The sequence below is a fragment of the Mangifera indica genome, unplaced genomic scaffold (assembly GCF_011075055.1).
Source record: "Mangifera indica cultivar Alphonso unplaced genomic scaffold, CATAS_Mindica_2.1 Un_0028, whole genome shotgun sequence".
Classification (NCBI taxonomy): Eukaryota; Viridiplantae; Streptophyta; class Magnoliopsida; order Sapindales; family Anacardiaceae; genus Mangifera; species Mangifera indica.
Genome location: NW_025401120.1, coordinates 24,650 through 50,250, shown reverse-complemented (window position 1 = coordinate 50,250; position 25,601 = coordinate 24,650). Strand labels below are relative to the sequence as shown.

The 25,601-nt window shown below is 34.9% G+C and overlaps 2 protein-coding genes across 7 annotated transcripts; one reads left to right on the top strand and one right to left on the bottom strand.

Moving 5' to 3' along the window:
* The first annotated feature begins 1,634 nt into the window (after positions 1-1,634).
* LOC123206218 (glutathione S-transferase TCHQD-like) lies at positions 1,635-4,062 on the top strand. Of its 5 annotated transcripts, none has more exons than XM_044623370.1 (3): positions 1,635-1,757; positions 2,663-2,931; positions 3,240-4,062. In XM_044623370.1, the coding sequence occupies exons 2-3, from the start codon at positions 2,723-2,725 to the stop codon at positions 3,841-3,843; spliced, it is 813 nt and encodes a 270-aa protein (XP_044479305.1). In that variant the 5' UTR covers positions 1,635-1,757; positions 2,663-2,722; the 3' UTR covers positions 3,844-4,062. The 5 variants fall into 5 exon arrangements, with proteins under 5 accessions (XP_044479305.1, XP_044479306.1, XP_044479307.1 ...); XM_044623371.1 differs by lacking the exon at positions 1,635-1,757 and adding an exon at positions 1,841-1,957; XM_044623372.1 differs by lacking the exon at positions 1,635-1,757 and adding an exon at positions 1,967-2,262.
* Positions 4,063-5,099: 1,037 nt separating this feature from the next.
* LOC123206213 lies at positions 5,100-23,091 on the bottom strand. 2 transcript variants are annotated; one of them, XM_044623363.1, is made up of 18 exons: positions 22,918-23,091; positions 19,050-22,767; positions 18,523-18,724; positions 17,878-18,032; positions 17,645-17,724; positions 16,951-17,082; positions 16,732-16,848; positions 16,533-16,625; positions 15,656-15,733; positions 11,179-11,235; positions 9,489-10,290; positions 9,344-9,399; positions 8,851-8,930; positions 8,620-8,702; positions 8,418-8,497; positions 7,406-7,485; positions 6,784-6,829; positions 5,100-6,589 (listed from the first exon to the last, which is right to left on the bottom strand). In XM_044623363.1, the coding sequence occupies exons 2-18, from the start codon at positions 22,537-22,539 to the stop codon at positions 5,426-5,428; spliced, it is 6,795 nt and encodes a 2,264-aa protein (XP_044479298.1). In that variant the 5' UTR covers positions 22,540-22,767; positions 22,918-23,091; the 3' UTR covers positions 5,100-5,425. The 2 variants fall into 2 exon arrangements, with proteins under 2 accessions (XP_044479298.1, XP_044479299.1); XM_044623364.1 differs by having other exon boundaries at positions 19,050-22,725.
* Positions 23,092-25,601: the final 2,510 nt, after the last annotated feature.

The following is a 25,601-nucleotide window of genomic DNA, read 5'->3' as shown; positions in this document are numbered from 1 at the left end:
CCCATGGCCGGTTAGATTTAACCAAACCCTAACGCCTGAAAATTTTATCTCCTTTTGCCCCCCTAAACTTTAAAAACTGAAATTTTCCCCCTGCCTAAGTTTTAAAAAATTGCAGTTTCACCCTAGGGTTTGGTTTTGAAATCTCCGACGACCTCTCCGGCTCCGTTGCCGACGGCCGCTCCCTCTCGAAGCAACCTCTCCTTCCGGCGATCTCTTTCCTCCCATTTGGAGGTTCGATCGGTGCCCGGAGACGCCGTGGGAGATGAAGAACTTCGTCGGGAAGACGAAGTTCTTCGTCTTCCCAGACGAAGACAATGTCGTCGTCTTCGTCTGGAAAGACGATCGTCTTCCCAGAAGAAGACCTCTGGGAAGACGACCGTCTTCCCAGACGAAGACGACGGAGTCGTCTTCGTCTCCCACGGCGTCTCCGGGCGTCGATCGGACCTCCAAATGGGAGGAAAGAGATCGCCGGAAGGAGAGGTTGCTTCGGGAGGGAGCGGTCGTCGGCAACGGAGCCGGAGAGGTCGCCGGAGATTTCAAAACCAAACCCTAGGGTGAAACTGCAATTTTTTAAAACTTAGGCGGGGGGAAAATTTCAGTTTTTAAAGTTTAGGGGGGCAAAACATATTCTATTTTAGTTTATTTTTAATATTATAACAAAAATGACGATTTTACCCCTACCACCGTTAGGGTTTGGTTAAATCTAACCGGCCATGGGTGAGTGTTTGGTGTTTTCATAGTTAAAGGGGGGACTTTTGAGAAAACGCTAAACCTTGGGTGGGACATAGTCGTTTGGCCTAAATTAAATTCACATTAATATCGTATATCGTTTCATTTGTAGGATTTTATGACACAATTAAATAAGTAAAATTACCATACTATCCTTGATTCTTTTTTTTTTCGGTTTAAGAAGGTCAAAAAACTATTCTCCATCTAATTTTATGAAATTAAATTCTCACCCACGATTTATTTCAATTAATAAATTTGGTTTGGTTGTTATAAAAAAAAATAAAATAAGATTTATCATTTAATATAAATATTAAATTAATAAGATATTCTTATCAATTTAAAAATATATCACTTAAACATCTAAAAACATTAAAACTCTTATTAATTTTAAATTATTGTGTTTTATTTTTTTTTTTTTGTGTATGTAATTATCATTTTTTAAACTATTGAGAATATATTAAAATTAAAAATTAAAGAAAACCCTAAACTTTTTTTCAAATTTTTAAAAACCTCTAAAATTTCATTAACACTTGTAATATATTAAAAAATTACAATTCACCCCCCAAAACATACATCATTTTGAAAAAAAATATCTATACAAAATAACCTTTTTACTATTTTACTTAACAAATATAGATAATATGTGATAATTTGACCTTTTAAAACTTAAAAAATAGAAATTTGTCATCTTAACAAACCTTGTGGGTAGGAAATAGATTTTTTGGCCTTTAAAATAATATCATCATAATTGAAACTAATTGGTAATTAATTAATTATACTAATGATAAATTAATATTAAATAATAAGTTACATCAACCTAACACGTGTCATTCAAACACGAGGGAGTAGTCAAGAAAGGTTCTTCTATGCACTTTCCAAATAGGAAGGAGGCATAAGATGTTCTCTTCTACCATCACTGTTTTGCTATCTCTACTTAACAAATTTTCAGTTAACAAAAAAGTTGTTATTCTTCTTCTAGCGCCTTACATTTCACTTAAACGCTTTCCAGTTTTCTTCTTCTGGTCTGGGTATGTCCATGTCTCACTCCCTTTTAAGTTTGTTAATACGTTTTCTTAAAGTTTCTTTCTTTATTGGTGGTGGGTCTTTTCATCTTTTTCTTCCTCCTTTTCGCTTTTATTTTTTGAATTTTCTCAAAGTTGATACTGTTTAGCTTTTGCATGAAAATGGTTATTTGTGAATTGAGCTGCTCAAATTGAATTTTTTTGAGGTCTGTATAAATTTAATGCATTTTTCTTTTTGGTTATTTTATTTTGTTTAATTATTTTTCAATTGGTTTTACTTGGATTTCTGAATTTGAACCTATAACACTTGGCTGGATTCAAGGATTGATCCATGGGAAGAATATTACTTACTTTTTGCCCTGCCACATGTTGCAAATGAGATAGTCTAGATCTTGGAAAAAGGGTTGTAAAACTCTTACATTTTCAAGCTGATTTGGGATCTATCTTTTTCTTGGACATGCCAGAAACATTGGATGAACTCTAAAGATTATTCACTTACAATGAATATCATGTGGGTTGAGCTGTTTGAAATTGTTTGCTACTTTTGGTAGCTTTTTCTTCTCTCATTTTAATTGATTTGTTGTTGGAAGAGTTGTTTTTTGTTTTCTATTAAAACATACTTCAATTGCTTGACATAATGTAACTTTCATGGCAAATAATTCATACCTTAGCCAAACCATCTTGTGGGTTGACCTCCAATCATGTAGTTTCATAGCCTTCTGAGACTTCTGCTGGGCTTTCCATTTGTATCATACCATTTTAGTTTATCTCACAAAGATCTTGGCTTCATCCATTGATCTTACTAATTGTTGAAATTATTCCCTTATTAATTGGCCTGATTTTAAAATGCCAATAGCTTTTTCTCTTAATATTTCAATTGCCGCTGTTTGATGTATTCTCTTTTATTGCAGACACAGTCACTGAATTTTCTGTGTCTGAGTAACATCCTGAAAGCTAATGCTAATCAAGTCATGCAGCTATATCATCATCCATTTTCTTTAGACAGCCAAAAGGTGAGACTTGCTTTAGAAGAGAAAGGCATTGATTACACATCATTCCATGTCAATCCTATAACTGGCAAGAATATGGAATCTTCTTTCTTTAGGATGAACCCTCATGCTAAACTGCCGGTTTTTAAGAATGGCTCTCACATCATTTTTGACACCATTGAGATAATCCAGTAAGTCTGTCCTCCATTTTTATCCTGGTAGATGTATGTGGAAGAAATTTCTATCTTAAATGTTACATGATGTTCCTTTAGAATGATTTTTGATTTATTTGAAGTTTCTCAAACCGATAAAACCATCATAAGTTCACAGACCACTTCTTTGTTTTACTTCTCTTTCAACCTCAGAACTTGTACAATTAGTTTTCACTTGAAAATTTCACTTGCTCTGAAAGACACTAGTACAATTAGTTTTTGAAAATTTTCCCAATACAGCTTTATTGAGGATGGGGAGATTTCAAAGTGATGCAGAAATTTTGCAGGTATATAGATAGGATAGCAGTTGTATCCTCAGGTGCTGTCAATGCTGATCACCTGACCAATAGTAGCAGAGAAGTGATTGAATGGATGCATAAGATACAAGATTGGGACCCTAAATATTTCACACTTCACCATGTCCCCGAGAAATATTGCGACTCTGTATCCAAATTCCTTAGGAGGGTTATAATTGCTCGGATGGCTGAGTCACCTGATCTTGCAAGTGCTTACCATCGGAAGCTAAAAGAAGCATATGAAACAGAAGGCAAGTTGAAAAACCCAGATGTTGTGAAACGGGGCAAAGATCACCTTGTTAGACTTCTTGATGAAGTGGAAACAAAGCTTAATGAAACATTATATTTAGTTGGTGAGGAGTTCACCATGGCAGATATTACACTTATTCCAGTACTGGAGCGTTTGGTGCTCCTGGGTTTGAAAGACGAATACATAAGTAGTCGGCCAAACATTGCTGAGTACTGGAGTATAGTGCAGCAGAGGCCTAGCTATAGAAAGGTGATTGGGGGGCATTTCAATGGCTGGAGAAAGTACAAAACACTATTGAAAACATGGTGCTCTGTTAGTATCAGAAGTGCATTGAGGAGATATTGATGAACAGAGGTAATGTTCTGATTTTATGCTGTAAACTAGAGATGTTCATAGGGAAATAAAAATCAATTGTATGTAAATTTCTCTACAAATTTCCTCTTTGGTATTCCGTTGCCTTTTATGGTGGTATCTTGGTTGGAAGTTTTATTTGGAGTGGACCTGCAAAATTTGTCTTATTTTTGACCATGCATATAATCTATAATTTGATTTTCAGCTCTGTAATTTAATTATATATTTTTTCTATCCACAAGGGTGGGAATATGCTTGTGTAGTCATGGTGTAACAGAACATAATCTAATATGACAAATGTTATGCGTACACAATTTTAAATATACAAATGATATATCGTCATGTGATTAGATTTTATTTTAGGCCAAAGGACTATTTCCCACCCAAGGTATGCTGCAATGTCAAGTGTCCTCCATTTATCTATGATAATATCAAATACCCACCTATCAACAGTTAAAATTTTATCTCATTTTACCCTCTTAAACTTTAAAAACTAAAAATTTTTCTCAGTCTAAGTTTTAAAAAATGGCAGTTTCACCCTAGGGTTTCATTTTGAAATCTCCGGCAGCCTCTCCCTCCCGAAGCATCATTTCCCTCCGACAGTCTCTTTTCTCCCATTGGACGCCCGATCGGTATCGGAAGAGCAGTGGAAGACGAAGATGAAGCTGTCATCTTCGTTTGGGAAGACGACTGTCTTCACAGATGAAGACGACTGTCTTCCCAGATGAAGACGACTGTCTTCCCAGATGAAGAAAACAGCTTCATCTTCGTCTGGGAAGACGAAGATCAGGCGTCCGATGTCGATCAAACGTCCAAATGGAAGGAAAGAGACCGTTGAAGGGAGAGGATGCTTAGGGAGGGAGAGGCCGCCGGCAATAGAGCCGGAGATTTCAAAACGAAACCCTAGGGTGAAACTACCATTTTTTAAAACTTAAGCCGATGGAAACTTTTAGTTTTTAAAGTTTAGGAGGACGAAAAGAGATTATATTTTAGTTTATTTTTAATATTATAGAGAAAATAACGATTTTATCCGTTAATTTTAACTGTTGAAGGATGGGCATTTGGTGTTATCATAGATAAAGGGGAGACACTTGTCATTGTAGCATACCTTGGGTGGGAAATAGTCCTTTGGCTTTTATTTTATCCTTAATTTAAAATCACCCAATCATATAATGATACATCTATATAGCTATTTGTATACTTAAAAGTGTATATATATGACTACACAAACATTGTTTCTATGGCAGAGATGAACCAATACGATAATCTTTCATTCTACTAGTTAAAATATTCATAAGCCTTATTGATTTCTACATGGTAAAAACAATACATAGACCAAGACCAAGAATGCCTACCTCTATGAGGCATGTACAAATGGGTCTATATCCAAAAGGAGCACCTGGCAAAAGTGGAGCATCATTCCCTCGGCTGTAATGTCATAACTTGGACTGGAAATCTGAACTTGAATAAAATTTTCAATGAAAAATGGAACATCACAAGTGAAAGAATTGAGAATACATTAATGTGTGGATGAAAAATTCAGTTGTCTTTTAATGAGTATTTCCTATGAATCAATTCAATGGTGATTTTGTTGGAAGGGACGCTGATAAAAATTATCCGGTGAACAATAAGAACCTCTAAGCTCATTTCTTCTCCAAAGCCATGGGGGTCCCTTCCTTTTCTGTTGCCTGAAGTACCTTCTTCCCAAATCATTTGAGGATCCTCTCATTCGATTACATGTTTGCTGGATATCTGCATCTGATTGGTTAGCTCCTGTCGTGCTTGGATTGTCATCCTCAGTGTGGCAGGTGGGTAAACGGTGACCATCTGCTTGCAATTCTTCTATAGATTCATTAGCAGTTTTACAGGTATCAGCAGAACAAGGTGGAGAGCCTCCCTTGTCACGGGGCAATGGGGGTAAAGGTGGAAAAGGATGGAAAGGCATGCCTGGAGCAACAGCCCAGCTATCTACAGTTTCAGCTTGGGGTGAACCAAACTGCTGCAAAGTATGTAATGGAATTCCATATGAAACAGGCAAGCGGGAAATGAATTTCTGCTGAGGATGCCCAATAGCCACATCACATAAACATTTTCGATGCAGAACATTTTGCTGAGGAATATCAGTAGTTGATGAGGCGTCTGATGAAATGGGAGGTGGGTTAAAGGGAGACGTAAAACCTGGTGGAACATCTTCTTGGGTAGTTTGCCCTCCATCTTCAGAGCTAACAGCTTCATCTCGGTTATAGTTATTGTGGACAAAGTCAGGGCAATTGCTGTCTTCTCTGCTCAGGTTATCTACATGATTGGGCATTAGCTGACTTCTAAGGGTGAATGTGCTAGATTTTTCACACTGCTGTTGTATCATAGATTCACGCTTCTGTTCCTTGTGCGTAACAGGTCTTGAATCTAGGTCTAGATCTGGTTTTGCTGGCTGATCCCATCGGCTTTTACGTTTGCGAGTCATGGAGCCAGTTGTCTGTTGATAACCAGTACAAGGTGCGGAACCAGTCTTATTGGCTGTACTATCCACTGAAGTGATTGTGAATGACTGCACGCCACAATGAATTGCTTCTGAAGGTCTTGAACCCTGATCGTGCCAATGATTGTGAGAAGCTGAAAGCCTATTGCAGTTTGCACCCCTGTGAAAATCCATCCTGCCACCATCCCTGTCCATGCAGCTAGATTTTCTGAAAGGTTTAGGAATCCATTTATCACGAAAATTACGCGCAATTTGATGAACCTGTTTAGTAAACAATGGACTGATTAACATGTAATGATCACTAAATTTTTTTAATGTAAGTCTCATTTAACATATAAAATAATATTTGCAGCAACTGATTTTTTACAGATATCACAAAATGAAACAAAACTTTCTCCTCTAACTGATATTTAAGAACAAGACAAAAAATCCATTTAAGACAGCTTGAAACAAACCTGCTTGTCATCATGCTCGGTGAATGACAGTATAGACTCCCTAAAGCTGCAAAAGGAAGCACAGATTTCAGGAATATATAATATATGCTTTATATGGATCAGCAGTATCGGTAGCTTGCTTTATTAGTTGCTGTATAATAACGATTAGAGCAGTGCTATGTGCATAACTTTTGCGCACAACTTCGTGTACAAACAACAACACATCATCATGTTTAAAAATCAAAGATAAAATAACTCCAATCACATAGTGACACATCGTTGTGTACATAGTATTATTGTAACAATTATTACTGCATCCATCATAAGTTCTGCATTATGTTTCAAACTAATTCCTGAACTTCATGCATATAATTTTATTTAAGGTTATATTCCAAGGTAATATCCAGTCAAGCATTAAGAGGATTAAGTAATTCCTTTTCTGAAAAACAAAAAGCTTTTAATTCCATCGATTGTGACTTATTGTAATTCAAGTAAACATGTACTTTAAGTTGAGTTCATTCCCATCATAAAGACCAAAGAATATTGGACAGGAAAGAGTCTGCATTTTATTTGGAAAAAGAGAATAAACACAAGATATCCAAAAAAATTCAAGCAATAAAGAAAACAGATATATTTTTCTAACCTCTCCATTCCAGCACAAGGAGGACCACCAATTATATGATCCTGTGAAAGTATCTCCCTCACTGCTAAATATTCTAAAACCTGCAGACATGGTCAGTTAGCTGAATGCTGATGATTTTAATGCGATCAGATTTTTAAAAACAGGGTTCTAATTTCATCAAATTCCTGAAGACTAAATGCATGTATTTAAGCCACTCGAGGTACCAGGTACAATTTAATGTTCATAAAATAGACCCTCCTAGTGACCCAAAATAACCATATTTCAAAAGTTGGTTTGCTCTACCGAACCAAGTCCATTCCTATCACCAACAGAAATAAGGTTCAGCTTCAGATTAAGCTCTTAGCTCTGACCAGAACTATTACTTCTGGAATATTTATTTTTCATCCTTCAATTTTCGGTGAGAAGATGGAATGTTCACCAGACTATACCTACACTAGCATACACTTACAAAATAAAATATTGTTATTTCAATGTGATAATTCTCCGAAACTAACTTTTAAACCTACAAAACAAAAATGATATGTTCTATCATAAATTTTGAGATAAGTTTTTATGCACAATGAAAAAAGATATCCAACTCCTAAAAGATAATCTTCACTCCTACGTGGTCTTGAAAAGTGAGATAAGCCTTCCTTCTCCTTTACAAATTGTTTTTAATCATTTCTTTAAACAAATTCTTTCTGGTAATTTATTACTAGAGAACTCTTTTTATACTGCACAACCAAACAACCAACTTTTCTTCCACAAAAGCCTTATTTAGATGAACTGTATTTCCACAAGCTTTACCATATGGATCCTAAGTAATTTTTTTCCATATCTCAAGTACTACATTGAATCTAAGAAATATAACACAATACTAAATCTATAGGGGGTAAAAGACAGTGCTTGTTGATGGTTAATATCCTATAAAAACTTTATGCTATGAAATATGAAAACAGTCAAATACAATTAAGTTAACAGATGATAGAAATTATCTTCAATTAAGTCAAAGGTTGGTTCTCAGGAAGCAGACCTTCAGAAGCTTCCGGAGAATTGGTATCTTTTTAAAGTTCCCTCTATACTGCTTCATCATGTTGTGAAGCATCTGTAAACCTGAAAATCAGAACAATCATCGGTCTGGTTAGCAATCTGAAATCCAACTAAAATAACTTTATTCCACAAACACGCGGTAAATAAAATTGCTTGCATACAACACAAAAGCAAGAAAACACTACCATTTTTGTTGATTATATCTAACAACACAACTCGCGATTTTGTTTTCAAAAGCGCATCAAGAATCATTGATAAATCTCGATTACTGCAAAACAAATATACTAAAATCAAACGAAGATAGAAAGATAAAAAGAAAAGAGACAATAGTTCAACTGAGACCTCCTTTATGGAAAAAGGCATAAATAGCATAGTAAGACATCTAAAATAATAAGATGAAGAAAACTCTTAATAACCTCTGAATTGCTTCGCCATTGACACTGTCACCAGAGGCAGCAGTCAGAAGCAGAAGCTTCAAATATCCTTTAGGAGCATCCTGTTAAAATAGAAACACAAGAAAATTATAATAAAAAAGGAAGTAATAAGACTTGTGTTTCAGACAGAGGAAAACAATAGCAAGCTTCAGCCTTCAGTTATCTTTTGACATATATTTGCAAATGGATGTATGGTAGTGCGTTTGACATTTTATATGTCAAAAAGCAGCCTTCATAAAGTCAACAGTGTTTGAAAATTTTAAAATTTATGACAATGTATCAGTGAGTTATCAGTGGAGCCTAGAGGAATAAAAGCAAAAAAGTTAAACAAATTTAATGAGCAAACCACAGAAACCACTGAGGTTTCTTCTTGTTTTTAAAGGGACTATTAAACTGGCATAACAGCATCCCACTGACCAAAACAGAAAGAAATCAAAGTCAAACGGCCAAATAGGATAATACAAAATTTACTTACTTTTCGCTTACTTATGCCCCCATCAGCATCCAGCAACTCATTCAATTTCTCCTGAACTGCAGCATTGAAAAGCGTTCTTCATTAAAATTATCACCCTGAGCAAGAACATGTTTTGACAAGATAAGTTAAAAAAAAGGTTCCTGACCTGCTTCAAAACGGCCACTAGAGGAACCTTCCACTACTTTTTTGGGTTTGAAAGACAGAAGCTGAGATTTAGTGGCTGCTATCTTAACTTTATTTCCATTTAGATGACTACTAATAACCTTCCCTTTCTTCACAGAGCCAGATGAGCGTGAAGTCTTTATACGAGGGTGAGGTTTTGGCAAAACCTGCTTGTCATCACCTGTATCAGACTTGCCTTTCCTATTAGCATCACTGCCATCAAGAAGCAATTTGCCACACAGCAAAGTTGAAGAAGTTGTCTCCATTTGTTGCATGAAAGATGAAGCACTGTTCTTAATTTCTTCTTCCATATTAATCTCTTGACAAACAGTGGATCCTGACATGCGAGTTATATCTTCTGCTTGTATGGAAATTTCTGGCTGAGCTGGAAGATATTTTCCTTTTGTATCCCGCACTTCCAATGAACTGGGCACTTGGGAAATGGCAGAAGCAGATAGGTTCACAAGGTTCTCAACTTCTGTGGAAATCTCTGATTGCTGAACAGCTCTGGTGGTATCATCCATTTTATTTTTATTTTTTAGTGGATACTGAGTCTTATCACCATAGAAGGGACTGGATCTGGATATAGTACTTTCCAAATCATCTCCATCTTCAAGCATCAAAGGTTCAGGATATTCCTCATCTGAATCACCTTGATAAATTACTTCAGTATTTAGTGGATCTCCACCTATATAACCCCGACATTGAGGAGAGCCACAATAACATTTTTTGGCAGCAGCCCCAAACACTCTCACATAGTTGTAGTCAAATGTCAGCTCTTCATGCTGAAAAACATTGAGATTAGATGACAAAAGGTGATAAACATTGAAGCATACAAGATAATAACTTGGATAAAATGATTTAAGGAATGTTTTGAGAGAATTAAGTGTTAAAATAGATATATATGTCCGCACATAAGGCAACAAGGCCAGCTGAACATGCAGTATATTTTTTTATTGAAAAAAAGGATATGGAGATCTTATCAAAAATAAGAATCTAGTTGGCCAAGGTAAGAGAATGTCAGGTTTAGATATGATATTTGACACAACAAAGCTGGGATGGAGGAAAATGACAGACTTAGGACGGTGTTATTGCGTCATGGTGAGGTATTTTTGGTGAAATCAGTCCAATTGCATATCCGAGTTTTTAAGGTCACCAAGACCAATATTAAGTGAGACTAAATTTCTTTAATTTCTAATTTAGTTTTGGAAACTACTCCCTTGAAGAACCCTCCTACTAAAACAAATAATCAAGTCTTATAAAGATGAGCAGGGATTCTCTATACTCTACATACAACAGCAAACTAAATCTCTAAAATAATTGATTCCACAATTGGTCAGTACATTGAAGATTTTACAGTCAGCTGCAAAATTAAAATTTTTAAAGAATCCATCGGTTTTATCGAATCAAGTACAGTCAGACCTTGCTATATTTCATACATGAAAATGACTAGTTCATTTGAGCCATTCTCTTTCAGACATTAGCTGGAAGTGAGTTTAGTCATATTGAAATTTCAAGCTAACTCTGAAAACAATAAATATAAAAAGACCAACAATTTTTATTTCACAGGGTGGCAAGAAACAAACAACCCCAACAAATCAGAAGAAAAATTGTGATCAATGACTCCAACAGTGGGTAGACACAGAATTAATTGATGGTAGATGCAAGCATACCTTCTTAATATCCCTTAATGCAAAAAGCCCAATACAAATCTCTCCATTCACCATCCACTGCTCCAAAGAAAGCACAAATAAAAGTTAAACTGGGAGAATTAAAGTTGGGCAACTAAAACATATATTTGATAAATCATCATCAAAAAGAATTTCCCAACAAATACAGTGCCATAATAACATGCCGACAAGAGTAAGCCAGAAAGTACACAAATCCAACAACATTTAGCTCACTCTCAAAAACTAGATACAATTAGTAGTTAACATTAAAAAAATGAAACAATGTAAATCATATTTATACAAGAAGTAAAATCCCTAACAAAACAATCTATTGAGATCAAAGAAGCATAAAAAATCTACAACAAAAACCTGGAAACTACAGTAATTTATTGTTTGTTTCATCTCCATAATCCTCTCTATTGTCTTCATAATCAGCCTTGTCAAGTCCTAACCCTAAAACACCCAACTATATATTTCCCCTAAATAGAAATCCTATGGTTGAAAGGTGTCATTCCTGTGGAACTATGGTATGTGGTGTTAAACCAGAATCCACCCCATGATAGCCAATAAGGTCACTGTTTTGGTTGGGCTCCAAAAAACATCAAAAATGTGTCCAAGCTTCTAATAACAATTTCCATTTGGCCATCCGACAATGGGTGACAAGCTGAACTAAATTTAATAGTCATTCTAGAAAGGCAAAACAACTTTGAATATAATTGATCAACAAACACCTTGTCTCGATCAGATACAATAGTACTAGGATATCCATGCAATTTGATTACCACTCAAGTGAATAATTTTGCCGCTTGTCATGTCGTAAACAAGTGTCCAAGAGGCAAGAAATGAGAATATTTGGTATTTCGATCTACCACTACCATCACGGTGTTGAATCCGTTCACCTTAGGTAGCTACTCAATGAAATTCATTGATATGTCTTCCCATACCAGACTGGAGATACTAAGTGGTTGCAACAAGCCAATCGTTCTTAAGGTTTTGTATTTATTTTGTTGGCACACCTCACAATAGGATTGAGCAAAAGAATTGGGTGGGACTAAAACCATCAGGTATTCGACGTTTTAAATCCGATTCTAACCTTTAAGGAACCAAAACCAACCCAAAAATCAGATTCAAATTAATTTGTTCGATTTCTTCCAACAGTTGGTGTAATGTGCTTGAAAGAGATAAACAAGTTATCTTGAAGAACGAGATTGAGAATGGAAGGATTTGCAAAAACCACAAACCCAATGGTTTCTCTCTCACATGTAAAACATGGCCATATTGAGAAAAGTAATCCTTTAACTTGTCCTTGTTTGTTTCCCACGAAATTCCACGAAATTATAGATTTTTAATTTGTGGGTTTTGGGGTTAGTGAACAGAGAGAGATTGAGTTTTTGGGCGACTGAGAGAAAGAAACAAATAATATGGTGAACAAGTATATAAGGAAGAGAGTTATGGGATTTTGAGGGTTAGGATTTGGTTTTGGATAAACTAGATGGCTAGTATCAAATTTGAATTTGAGAATTGTAAAGAGTTGTGAATGGATTGAGGTGGGAACTTTGCCCTGTGAATAAGATAGTCTTTAGTAGAGGCAAAGACATCATGGGAATGATATTTCTTTCTAAAACATTCTTTTTGGAAAAGAAAAGGGAATATAAGGTAAATGTCAATAAAATTTATGGTTTTTCAATATTTAAGCACTCAATTTGAAATTGGAAGAAAATTGATTTCCCTGCTTCAATTCAATTGACAATCAATGTTTTGGGAAAAAAATGTCGCACACGTAAATCATAAAACTTAGCAGAAAGAGTTAAAACTTATAAATTCTATAAATGGGTTCATTTGATATTTTCTAGTTTTAAAAGTCTTAGTTTAAATTTTGTTATAATTATTAGGGGTATATCAATAGACTTAGTCGTTTGTGTCATCGGGTCATGTCAATTTAGACTTCAAGATAGTGACCCTCAATCTCACCCTAACCTAAATTAGACTTGTGTCGAAATCTCTCACCATTAACTTGATCCAAACTATATTCGGATTGATCTGATATGACTCAAATTAACCCGAACTATATAATAAGTTATATCAAAACACAAACTATTTGACATGAAAAGACACAATTTGTCAAAACTTAATTTCTCTATTGCAACTTAACTATCTACTTATTTTGTCGCTGCTTATAAAGATCTTAAATGGAAGAAGTATAGCTTAATTAATTAACACACATGAATAATAAAATTATGCGAACATGTAAATATATCAACGAGAATTAAGCACACCATTAAACATTACATCACATTACATATGTTAGGATTAAACGATGATAAATTAAAAAAATACTGAATTGTAAAGATTAAGATAATAATAATTAATAATATTTGATTAAGATAATACTTATAGGATAATAATGGATATTTGAATTTGAAGATTAGGATATTGGAAGAATAAAGAGGGATAGCCAGATTGAGGACATAAAAAGAGAAAAATATAGTTTAAGGATTTGGATAGCCATAAGGAAGCTATGACCTTGGATAGCCATTGACATCTTTTATTGTCAGAATTAATGTTTCTCATTCTTTTATTGTTATTTAGCTGATTAGTGGGTGGGAATTGGATTATTTGAGCCCATCCTTAATATTTGATTAACAAAATATTTACATGATAATAATTGATATTTGAACTTGAAAAATTGATAAAATAATAATTGATATTTGAATTTGAAGATTAGGGTATTAGAAGAATAAATAAGGCTTACTAGATTAAGGAGGAAAAAAAAAAAGAAAATATATTGTACAAAGTTTCCAGTAGCCATTGGCTGATTAAAAGGCTCGTAGAAGCTGATACCTCTTGTTGCCAAAATTAATGTTTCTTATGCTTTTGTTGCTATTCAATCGATTTGCAGGTGGAAATTGGATTATTTGAGTATATCCCTATCAAATTAATATTAGAGCAATAAGATGTAGACAACGATTAGAAAAGAATGGAGTAGAGTTGATGCGGCAAAGATTTTGCAGGTGGTGAAGGAGAATATGGATTTAAGATTATGGCCAATGGATTTAAGAAAATGAAAGGGTGCCTGAAGGAACGGAAGGTATTGCTTTTGTCGCAACTATCACCATTGTCTAACGAGGAAACATGTTGTTGTTTGAAGAGAAAGTAGTAAAAAAGGAAGGTGATTGAGGAAGACATAAAAAAAGGTCTACCACCATCCCTTCTTGTTAGAGAAAGAGCAAAAATCTTTCCATCAAACTTCTTTGAATTTTTCCCACTTGGTTATAGGTGTTCTTGCCTCCAACCACTACAACCAAATCAAGGCCAGACCGTCCTTACAAACTACAACACCAAAACCTGCTTTATTTCTCCAATCGGAATGATCACAAAATACCTCTTAACCTAAAAAATCCATCTCGTGGGATCTTCTCCCCCAAAGATCGACAACTCAAGTCGTCGAATTTGATGGTCGAAACCCATTCCACCTTGTGGTCCACCATTTCAGCCTTCACCTTCTGGCAGTCTACTATTTCCACCTCCACCTTCCATGTTCTTTTGTCCTGTGACTCCTCTTTGTAGTGTTTCCTATCCACCACGGGAGCCACTTATGCCTCCTTTGACTTTTGATTGTTCTGTTGAAGCTTTGTCACAATTTCCCTATTAGTTTCCTTGGTACACCAATGCCATCAAATCTTTCAACTCTAGTAACCCCACCTTCAAAGTTTGCACATCTGCTTAAAAACCTACCAATTTTTCCGAGATCTCCTTCTCTAGCTAGTCTAATCTTGAATCCATCATTGTACTCACCATAACCTAGTACATAATTGCTCTGATATCAAATTTGTTAGAAACCTACAAAATCAACTCCAAGCACTCTGATTTTCACACACAAAAACATACCAATTTCTGGAAACGAACAAAGCCGACATTATTTAATAGCAACCAGCCAATACAATGGTGCATTCTAGGCGTCACACCCAGAATTGCACAACCAAACATAATGAAAAGATAATGAGGCAATTAAAGGAGCTAGTTCCTCCAAGACCTAAGCCTCCCTAATTTTTTACTTTTTTCTACCCTCTCTCTTTTCTGCCTCATGCCTTATTTCATTACCCCAAATTGTGCCACCTCATTCAGCCTCTCCTTGCCTTCCATTTGGTCTCTTTTTTCCTTTACCATAACTAACAGGCCCACTTCACCTACAGCTAATTTTCTCTTGCTAACACCCCTACACTTACAATTATATAACTTAGTGAAAGAAGGTCTAGCAAATAAAAAGAAAGAAGCCAGGATTGACAAAACAAATACAGACCTACAAAAATGACCTTCTCAAGATAATTGACTCAGAAAAATTACATGAAAAGATAAAGCAATTCCTCATGCTAGAGAATACAAGTCTAGACTATTTTGTACAAATTATTATAACAAAAAGTACAGTAAAAATCTAACATGAATCTACATATTTGTATAAAATGCTCATATGGATGTTCACCTTTTCAGTACGACAGTTAGGATTGCAACTATGGTTAATGAAACGGCCTAGATTACCCTTGGTACATGCATCTATCACCTGCACGAATGCAAAATGTGATTAATAAATTATAATGAAGCTAAAATGGCAAGAGTATATCGCAACTAAAAGACAGATAAAGTACAAACTAACATAACAGGCAAGGTTTTACATAAAACTGGATATCCTTCTAAAACTTTTGGCTATAATAGTACCATAATTCGCAGATTCCATTAGAATATCAATACTTCAATGGCTCCTCTTTATAAGCTTAAACTTAAGATATAAATTGTGATTCAGCATGGTTCTTATTTGAAAAAACTGGTCAGTTTGTACAATGTGTTAAGGCCTTCTTTACTGAGTTCATATGTTCAAAACCTGAAAACCCCATTCTATTAATTAGATTATAACACACAGTCATATAAGTCTTTGTTTATTTCCATCCGATAAATAAATTTAGCCATGCAAATAATGGAAGAAATTATGCACTATTGCTGGGTCATCCTAAGCTTAATATTTTGGGACAATGGCTATTCAATATTGCATGGACGTAGGCCAATTGGAGGTAATCAATAACTGATAAATAACCAGCAATATGTACTTAACTTACCGCCAGTATGTTGAGGGTAATCATTAGAAGCCCTTGAAAAGGAAAATTTATTCAAGAGAACCCTTTATCTTTCTCGTGAAGAAAGGGAATTTGCAAAGTGTAATTAGGAGATATTGGAAAAAAGAAAAGTAAAAGCAATTTAAATACCCAAAATCTTGGATTATCGTTAGTCATAACATGGAGAGGAGTGTCAATAAATAATAACAAATCAACACTTTAAGTCAGTTTATGTAATGAAGGAGATCCAACCTCACTGCCATTTAATGTCATGAAGTAGAAATGCTTATGACCAAGAGCTGCATACTCCTTTTGTCGTGCCTCATAAGTTTGCATGTCAAGCACCTGATTGAAACATGATTTTATACATGGTAGAAAGCACCAGTAATGCATACTTGCTTTAAGTCATATGAAGTTTATCTTTGGACTAAAAGAACTGAAGAACATTTACCTCTCCAACATATTCAATAATAAATTGACCTTTGGTTACATCCTCACATAACAGCAGCCCATGACCCTTTTTCCCACAACGACTCCAGTACATGTCAGCATACTTGCGTTGTTGGAACTGCAAACAGACATTTGGACTAAACAAATATTCTTCACATCCGAACAACAACTGTTTAAAGAAACAAATGAAATAAATATCTGCAAACAGAAGCTGAAGTACCTGTTGATTCGAACATAGGTCACCACAAGGACAGGTGCCTTGAACACATTCAATGTTAAGCATCCGATTCAGGCATTCATCTCCACAGCCCAACCGGCCATCTAGAGATGGTTTGCAATGGCAAACCATTATCTGATTAATTTTCACAAACAATTTAGTCAGGAAAAAGTTAACTAATCTTAACAACAAGAATTTCACCCGGGTACAACTAATAACAATATAAAAAGCAAATGGAAAATTAATAAAAATGTGAAAAGTTGTGAAAATTAAATGCTAACTTCTTCCCTGTGTCATCACCAAACATCACTGCACCAGAAAGGGAAAAAGGCATGGACAGAGTGTGTAAACAGAAAATGTAAATATGAAGAACTCTAAAAAAACATTCTTTTGTTGATCACGTCCAACCCTATAAATTACTGTACCATGATCAGAAATTGAATTCCAAAAGAAAGGTTGTCCCTCAATACCAAAAGCAATTCTAATCATCTACTTCCAAAATTATCACAAGTGAAAACCGTAAAAACCATCAAAGAAAGTAGATGGATTACAAAGCATTCTATTTCATACATTAGGTGATATTAAAAAACAGACAAATATGCAGAGTAACCCTAAACTTTTTCCCACATTAAAAGGAAAACAGAATGCTCATAGCATAACAGCATTCATACATAAACAAGAATCTTCATATTCAAACCTCATCGATTGTTTGGGTTTTACGGCTACGGTGAAGAAACACATTTGAATCAATACGCCAAAAAGTTGGATTAGGTGTAGCTGCAAAGCATCAAAACCACCCAAAGAAGGGTCAGAATTGGAGAGTAAAAATGTCCAAAAAAAATCAGAACTTCAAGCCGTAGGCCCATACATGTTTCAAGAAAGATTAAGCAGCATTTTGCTACAGTACCATCAATAGAAAGCACCACATACCTGCAATACTCAGACAATCCATTGATCCATCAAGATTTAAAAAAACCTCATCTTCAAAATCTGATAGACCTAACTCCATATTAATTTCTTCATTTGACTTCTCTTGAGGTGTTGAACAATCAGCAAAGGCTTCATCCATATTGTCTTTGCAGACCCTTCAACAATTAAAATTTGAAACAAAACGAACTGAGGATATTAAATCACAATTTGAAGAGGGGGAAAAAAAGTAAAATGGGGCACAATCAGAGAGAGTATTCAGGAATGCCTTCACAAGATAGAAGCTAAAAACATAGTGAAAGAGATGTGGTTGACATGGTACTAAAACTACTAAAATGAAAACCAAGAGAAGGACATCCAAGTCAATAATAGATAATCCTCACCTAATTGGATTTTAAAAAGCAACTGAGATGAGAATTTATGTCTTTGACAACTAAGACAAAAACTATCCTATTCTTTCAACATCCAGTATCCTACTCAAATCAAACCCAATTAAACAAAATAGGTGGAAAAGAAAAAATTAACCAAAACAGGTACAATATTTCAGTATTTACAAGTTAAACTGAAAGCCAACTAAACTAAATTGATTATGCAGTGGTCGCTTAAGGAGCATATTTATGATATGTACAAAGAAGAACGATAATGTACCATCTGCATTCGTTAATTGAGCTTGCAAGAGTAACTGGAATACGCCGCCATTTGTAGCATTCATCACACCTCACCCAAGCACTTTCTGAAGGTAAACACTGCTCAGTAACACCAGTCGATACCATCCCCATCTTAGCTCCATCATCAGTTACACTTAAGTTGCCAGATTCAGTTTGTTCGATATCATCAGCAATGTGGTTTCCTACAGCATCAGTTCAAGTGAAATCAGAAACAAACTTGATCTTGTCTATCAAAGAAACAAATATTTAGTAAGAAAAACATTGACAACATCAATATGAAGATATACTAAAAAACAGATGACATGATCCAGTCCAGTCAAAATAAAAAATTAAACACCCCATAAGTTATATCTCTGAGTTATCATTGTATAAACTGGGTTCAAAACTGGGATCTATGGTCCCAAGTCCCTACAACCTTGGTAGCTCAGGGATATAACATTACAGGAGGTGTCCCATAGGGTATAACAACCTTTGCATCCAGGACACATCAGTTAGATGAGCACATACCTATATTTGGTTGATCTTCCGTCTTGTCTTCAACCTGATCACAAACAACCTTCTTTCCTCCTTTTGTAGTCAAAAGAACCTTCTCTGTGACTTTCCTTTTATGAAACGGCTTACACTGGTTTCCCCCCTGTGTACAAGCATTTTTTCTCCTGCTCTTTGCTGGGCCAGAGGATTTGGACCTTCCCTTTCTCACTCCACCAGATTTTGAATTTTTGGAAAGTGAATATTCCTTAGATTTCATTGAAGGTATCATTGTCTCTTCAATAATTCCAAGTTCAGTCTCTTCCAATGAAGGTGGGGGTTCCACACAAAGTTCCACAGTGCTTGATGAGTTGCTAGAAGCATTTGCACCAGGGACTGCAGAGAGAGTCTCACTAGCACGAAAACCAGCACCCTTTTTCTGTCTGCCTCCATGTTTCTTTGGTGTTTTAACTTTGCTTTTGCTTGCTGAAACTGTCAAACTACCTTCCTGAATAGAATTATCAGCAAGAAGTAGGTTGTTTTTCTTCTTCCCTCTCTTACTGCTGGTAATAGCAAAAGCTGTGGAAGAAGCCAAAACAGTTTTGTCCAAGCCTTCTTGACCTTTGCCACCAACTTGGCCCTCAAGAATTACATCAATAACTTCTGAATCTGGTGAAGTTCCAGGGTTTACATAATTGTTCTCAGTAATTCCTTCCAATCCCTCAGCCCATTTATGGGCTGGAATTCCAAGATGGCTATCAGCAACATCTGCAGCAGTCTTGTCCAAAACCACAGTGCCCTCCAACTCCTTATTTGCATGGTGAACATCCACAGCAGAATCATTCAAGTATTTTTCTGTCCCCACTGGATTCTTATTGAAACACAGAAACTGTCTATCGATCCCTTCTTCCACTGATTTATCTTCAAAGCCATGGGTAAAATGTGAAAATTCTGAGGTCCTGTGATCACCAACAATATCATCAGAAGCTGCTATGGTGTCAACCATCTCTGGAACCATAACATTCAGACTACTTTTACAAACTTCTTTCCCCATTTTAATCTTCAGACGGAGACATTTACTCGAAATATTATTTTTTTTGCTACAATCCAATGAGCTTACACTGGCCTGAACCTTATTCTGCTTTTGATTTCCTTTGCCATCTTTTACTTTCCGTGATCCTTGATTCTGAACTTGACTTGAAGTAGTCATCTCACTCTTATTTAATATTTGAGTAATATTGCCCAATAATCCCCAGATGGAAGAACGAGATGTTTTGGAGAAAGTGCTCCTCTTCCTTCTAGCAACCTTGAAGATAATGTCAACACTTCTGTGTGGGATTTGCGCTTTGGCAGCATTCCTGCTATTCTTTGCAACAGTTTTTGACCGAGTCTTCTGGTTTGATCTACTTATTCGACTGCTCCTTCTAGAATATGATGATATAATGTCAGGATATTTAGTTTTGGAGAAACAATCAACTGTAGTGTCATATTTTCCTTCATGTTCTGTCTGTCCAGAACAGTCAACTGCACTGTCAGAACTAATAGCAACACAAGGATCTTTCTGAAAGAGATCTGTCACTTCCACCCTATTACAAGAGCTAAACTCATCAACACCAGTGGGAAAGCTTGACGGCAATGAAACCAATTTGTCAACGTCTGGTACACTCACTGCAAAGGGACCATCAATAACCCTATCCTTGCTTAGCTCATTCTGCTGTGTGCAATTACTCAGTATATCAGCAAAAAGTGAACTTTCTAAGGAGCCCTGAAAACTATGTGCAGACAAACTTACAATGCATGCATTAGTGTTACTTTTTGTATCAGTAGCTATCTCAATTGTTTCCTCATCACAATGACTGAAAATACCATGATCCTTACAACCATTATGTCTTTCACCACATCTGAATGAATCATCATGGCATGAAAGTTTCAATTGAATTTGATCAGCTTTCAATTCCACAACAGGATTCATGATGCATTCTGTTTCCTTCAGCTGTTTTTGTTGGGAAGAATTATTTGACACATCAGATGAAGATAATAAATCTGTAGGCAATTCATTGCACTGGGAAGCCAATTCTGGGTGATTACAATCAGTCTCTATCCCATCTGAACAATCTCTTTTTTCTATCGTAACTCCTCTCATAGTACCAGTGACTTCCTTCGATTCCTGTAAAGACAACACATGGTCACAAATATCATTCCCTGTTCCAGAGAAAGCATCACTTTTCGCTTCCATAACTCCATTGATAGTGTCATCATCCTCCTGCTCATTCTGGTTAATACAATTTCCCAGTGAACTAGTTCTGGGTATCAACTCTGTGAGCAGTCCACATCCCTGAGAAGGCAATATTTGGTCACAAGTATTGATTCTCTCATCCATATACTCTGTAACCCCTTCTGAAGCGAGAGAACCAGCTTTTTTATCATTTTCTGTATTTTCCTGGTGAACAGGATTCTTCAGAGAATCAGTCAGGGTCATTAATTCTGTGGACATTTCATTATATTTTGAAGGCAGCATTCGTTCATGTGCATATACCTGTATCCTGGCTAAAGCATCTGTTTTCTCTTCCATAACTTCAATAACCCTTTGTAAAGATAGACCATCAATGCTCTTATCATCCTTATGGTCATCCTGTTCAACACTATTTCCCAGTGAATCAGTAACAAGTTCTAGTTCAGGGCTCCGCGAGGTTAATACTCTGTTGCAAATATCTTTATCAACCACAGCAAAAACATCATTTTTCTCTTCAATTGCCCTCTCCTTGCCTGAGAGACAACCAACAATCCTATTGTCCTTAAACTCATCTTCTAGTTCATCATGTTGATCATGGTTTGTCCCTGAAGTATCACCATGCATTTCTTGCAAGGGCACTTTAAAACCCTCAAGTGATTTCACAATCCCATCCTCGCCTTGAAACCCTCTGTTTTCCAAGTGCAATCCATCACTCTCTGCACAGAAAACATCTGCTACAATTTGACTCTCATTCAAAGATGTCCCACATACATTGTCCACAATTTTCTCCACAACCAAACAAGCCACATTTTCACACTCAGTCGCCAAATCATCTCTCTTTACATCAACCATTTCTGTAACCTTAGCCAAGCTAGCACAAACATTATTTTCATCACAAGACTCCAAACACCTGTCTCGCAAATTACAAACACCAACTTCACTCACACTATCATTCAAACAAACCCCATTAACACCACATTCATCTTCCACAACTCTCTTCAAACCCAGACTAACCACATTTTCACAATTTGGCACCAACCCAACCGTATCATCAATACCCGTCTCTACAATATCATCACAGCTCACACAATAATTTGCATCATCACTAGACAAACCAAGACACTGATCCACTGAATCAACGCTATTCACATTAGCATCAATCACATCAAAACCAGTCTCCAAGCAACAAAAATTCTCAGAAACCAGCTTTTCCCTAAACTCCACAGACGAAACCTTCTCAATATCAGAATCACACGAGGGTTCATCAACCAATGGTGAATCCTCGCACGAAACCATCTCAATATTTTTCAACAAACTAACAAACAAGCATTATCCGAAATCCAATTAAACTCACCAAAACCGAACTAAAAACGCCACCCAACACAATGTGAGCCCTAATTACGACCAGTCAAAACCCTAACCTCTGTTCCATCAACCAGCTTCGTCAAACAAATTTCAAAACCAGGAAAAACCAACAAGTACCTGAACGTTAAGAAGATTCTTTAAACCCTAAAATCCCATTCTCTGCAAAAGCGAGGAAAAAAAAAAAAACCCAAACATCACAATTTGCAACCCAATGCAGTGACACGTAAACAACACACATCCAACAGTATCCACAAAAAAAATAAAAATTAATTAAACGGATGAATTATTATCAAAACAAGACGAACATACCAGTTTAGAGAAGAGATTTGAGGCGGTTCACGAAAGCATATATTTTTCTTTATTTTATTTTCTCTGAACAGTGAATTTATTGTATTTGCAGGGCTTTTTTTTTTTTTTTTCTTTAATTATCTATTTTCTTAAAGCGCGAGAGAGAAAAGGATGGAATAGCTTAGAAATGTTGGTAATAAAAGTATCGTTTGAGGCCCGACAGAGCAAAAGAAAGAATTTTCATCAACGGTGGTGTGAAGGGTAGTGGGTTGACCCTTGTAGGACACGTATGGTCGACAAGGGTAATATGGTCATTACAGAGTTCATGTAAGTTTTTGTAACGTGGAGGCTTGAAAGTTAGCGTATGGTTTCGTTATTTCGATTACAATAAGATTTTATGTGACTGCGTGCAGTGAATTTAAAATATCCTTTGATATTTATAAGTAATTTATTTTTTTTTTGTTATATAATGATTTATCAACATTAAAATAATTTTTGTAATTAGATTAAATAATTTTGATCTAGCCTCCATCGGTTACACAAATATATATATCTTGATCATTTGGCATTTCTAGTGTAGGACCTTCTGTTCATAGAATCCACACTTGATTTTCTTATCATATTTTTAGCAAAGAAACCATGTCATTTAACCTCTAGGGACATGCATGAAGCTACAGTTTCTTCGACAAAATGATGCACAAAAAGGGTTGAAGAAAATGTATATGTTAATCACTGATAAGAATATATATAGATATACGTACACAAACCCCATACTTACCATCCCGCAGCTTCTTCCCAGATTGCTTGTGATATTTGCCTAAAATATCAACTAGGCTTCACCATAAAAAAACCAGATTTTTTCTCAAAACCCACCAATAAACAAAAAGAAATCAAAACCCATAAAAAATTCTAAGAGAAAACATTAAACCTATTTAGTAGAAGGGCTACAGTAGGCAAAGATGATGAGAGAAACTTGAGCATCACAGAGAACACTGATCTCCTTTGCTTTCTTAATAATCCCATTTCTTCTCTTAGAGTAAGTCACCTGCCGGTTGCTGGAGTTCTCAATCCTCTTGATCTCAATCTTCCCTCTGCCCATCTCAATTTTTATTATTATTATTATTTTTGCCCTCTTCTTCTCTTTGTTGGTCGATAAATGAAGAAGATGAGGAAGGTGTGAGATAGAATATTAAAGATGGTGGAAGGAAGGGAGAAAGGGTTAAAGGTAATAGAGGAAGATACTATAATTGGGTTGAGTTTAATGAACTTTCTGAGCAGCAGAGAAAGAGTACGGGGTGCTGATATTTGATGTTTGATTTGGCTTTCGTTAGTTTTGATTCAACTTCTTAACCACTAGTTTAAACAAATCTCTTTGCATGACTGATTTTTTCAACCAAAGAGTTCAGGTTATAGACTTTTCAGAATGTGGAAACTTGAACAAGACAAGAACTTGGAACAAAGCTATAGGGTTTATATCAATTTCAACTTCAAGGTTTTAGGGGTTTTCAAACCATAATATTCTTGGTTAATTGATCATTTATTTCAGTTTTTATTCCAAAGAGTCAGTTCGATTCCTAGACAATAAAAATTATCTTGATAATCCATATTTTTTTATTTATATTACTTTATTTAATTTGTTAATAATAAAAATTATATTAATTTTTTATTACCAAATTTTGATGTGTTAAGTAATGTAGATGATAATCTAATTATCATATTTATTTTAGATATTAAAATATTATCAATGTAATCTTGATTTTGTTATAATTATATTTTTATTTATTAATTTTTAAGAAAAATAACTCAATTTTTAATTAATATAACAAGTAATATAAAAAATATTTTAGAATAATTATACCTAAGAGCATTTAAGTAAAATAATTTACTAATATTATTTTATTACCTCTAACAAAATACAATAATTATTTATACTTATCAAATTTTATCAAATATAATAATCATTTATAAGCAGTAATCTTCTAAGTAATTTATATTTAAGATAATTTTTTAATTTTAATAATAAAATATTACTCAAACTGAACTTCTCCTAACTATATAAATAGTCATTCTATTTATTATATTTATATATAATTATAATTGAGATGAATATATGAATAATAAAATTATTCTTTGATTTTATACAATAAACTAAAAATAAGACTTAATTTTAATTACATTATATACTTAAAATAATATAACAAAATAAAAATGAGAGACATGTATAAATTATAACAAAATAAAGGATACCAAACATTTTTCAAAATAAAGTTTCAAGTAGGATTATATTTGAATCAGACGTATTCAAGTTTGAAAATAGGTTCAATATGAATGAACCTAAAACAATTTTAACTCAAACAAACTCAAACTTGAGATTTAAATTTTTTTAAACTCGAGTTTAAAAAATGTTGAAATGAATTAACAAAAACAACATTATTTTGATTAATATATATTAAACGATGTTATTTTAATCATTTTTTGTTTAATTATAGTGTGAAGTAGTGCTAAAAACTCAATTTAAATTTAAAAGGAGTCGAGTTTGAACTACTTTGAAATGAGTTTGAGTTCGAGCTAAGATTCACTCAAATCAAACCAAGCTCAAACTTAAACGAGTTTGAGTTTGATTTAATTCGAATTCAACCTTAGTTTTAGATTTTTTTTAGATTTATATAGTTTAAATAAAATTTGAATAAATAAAAAATTGAAAG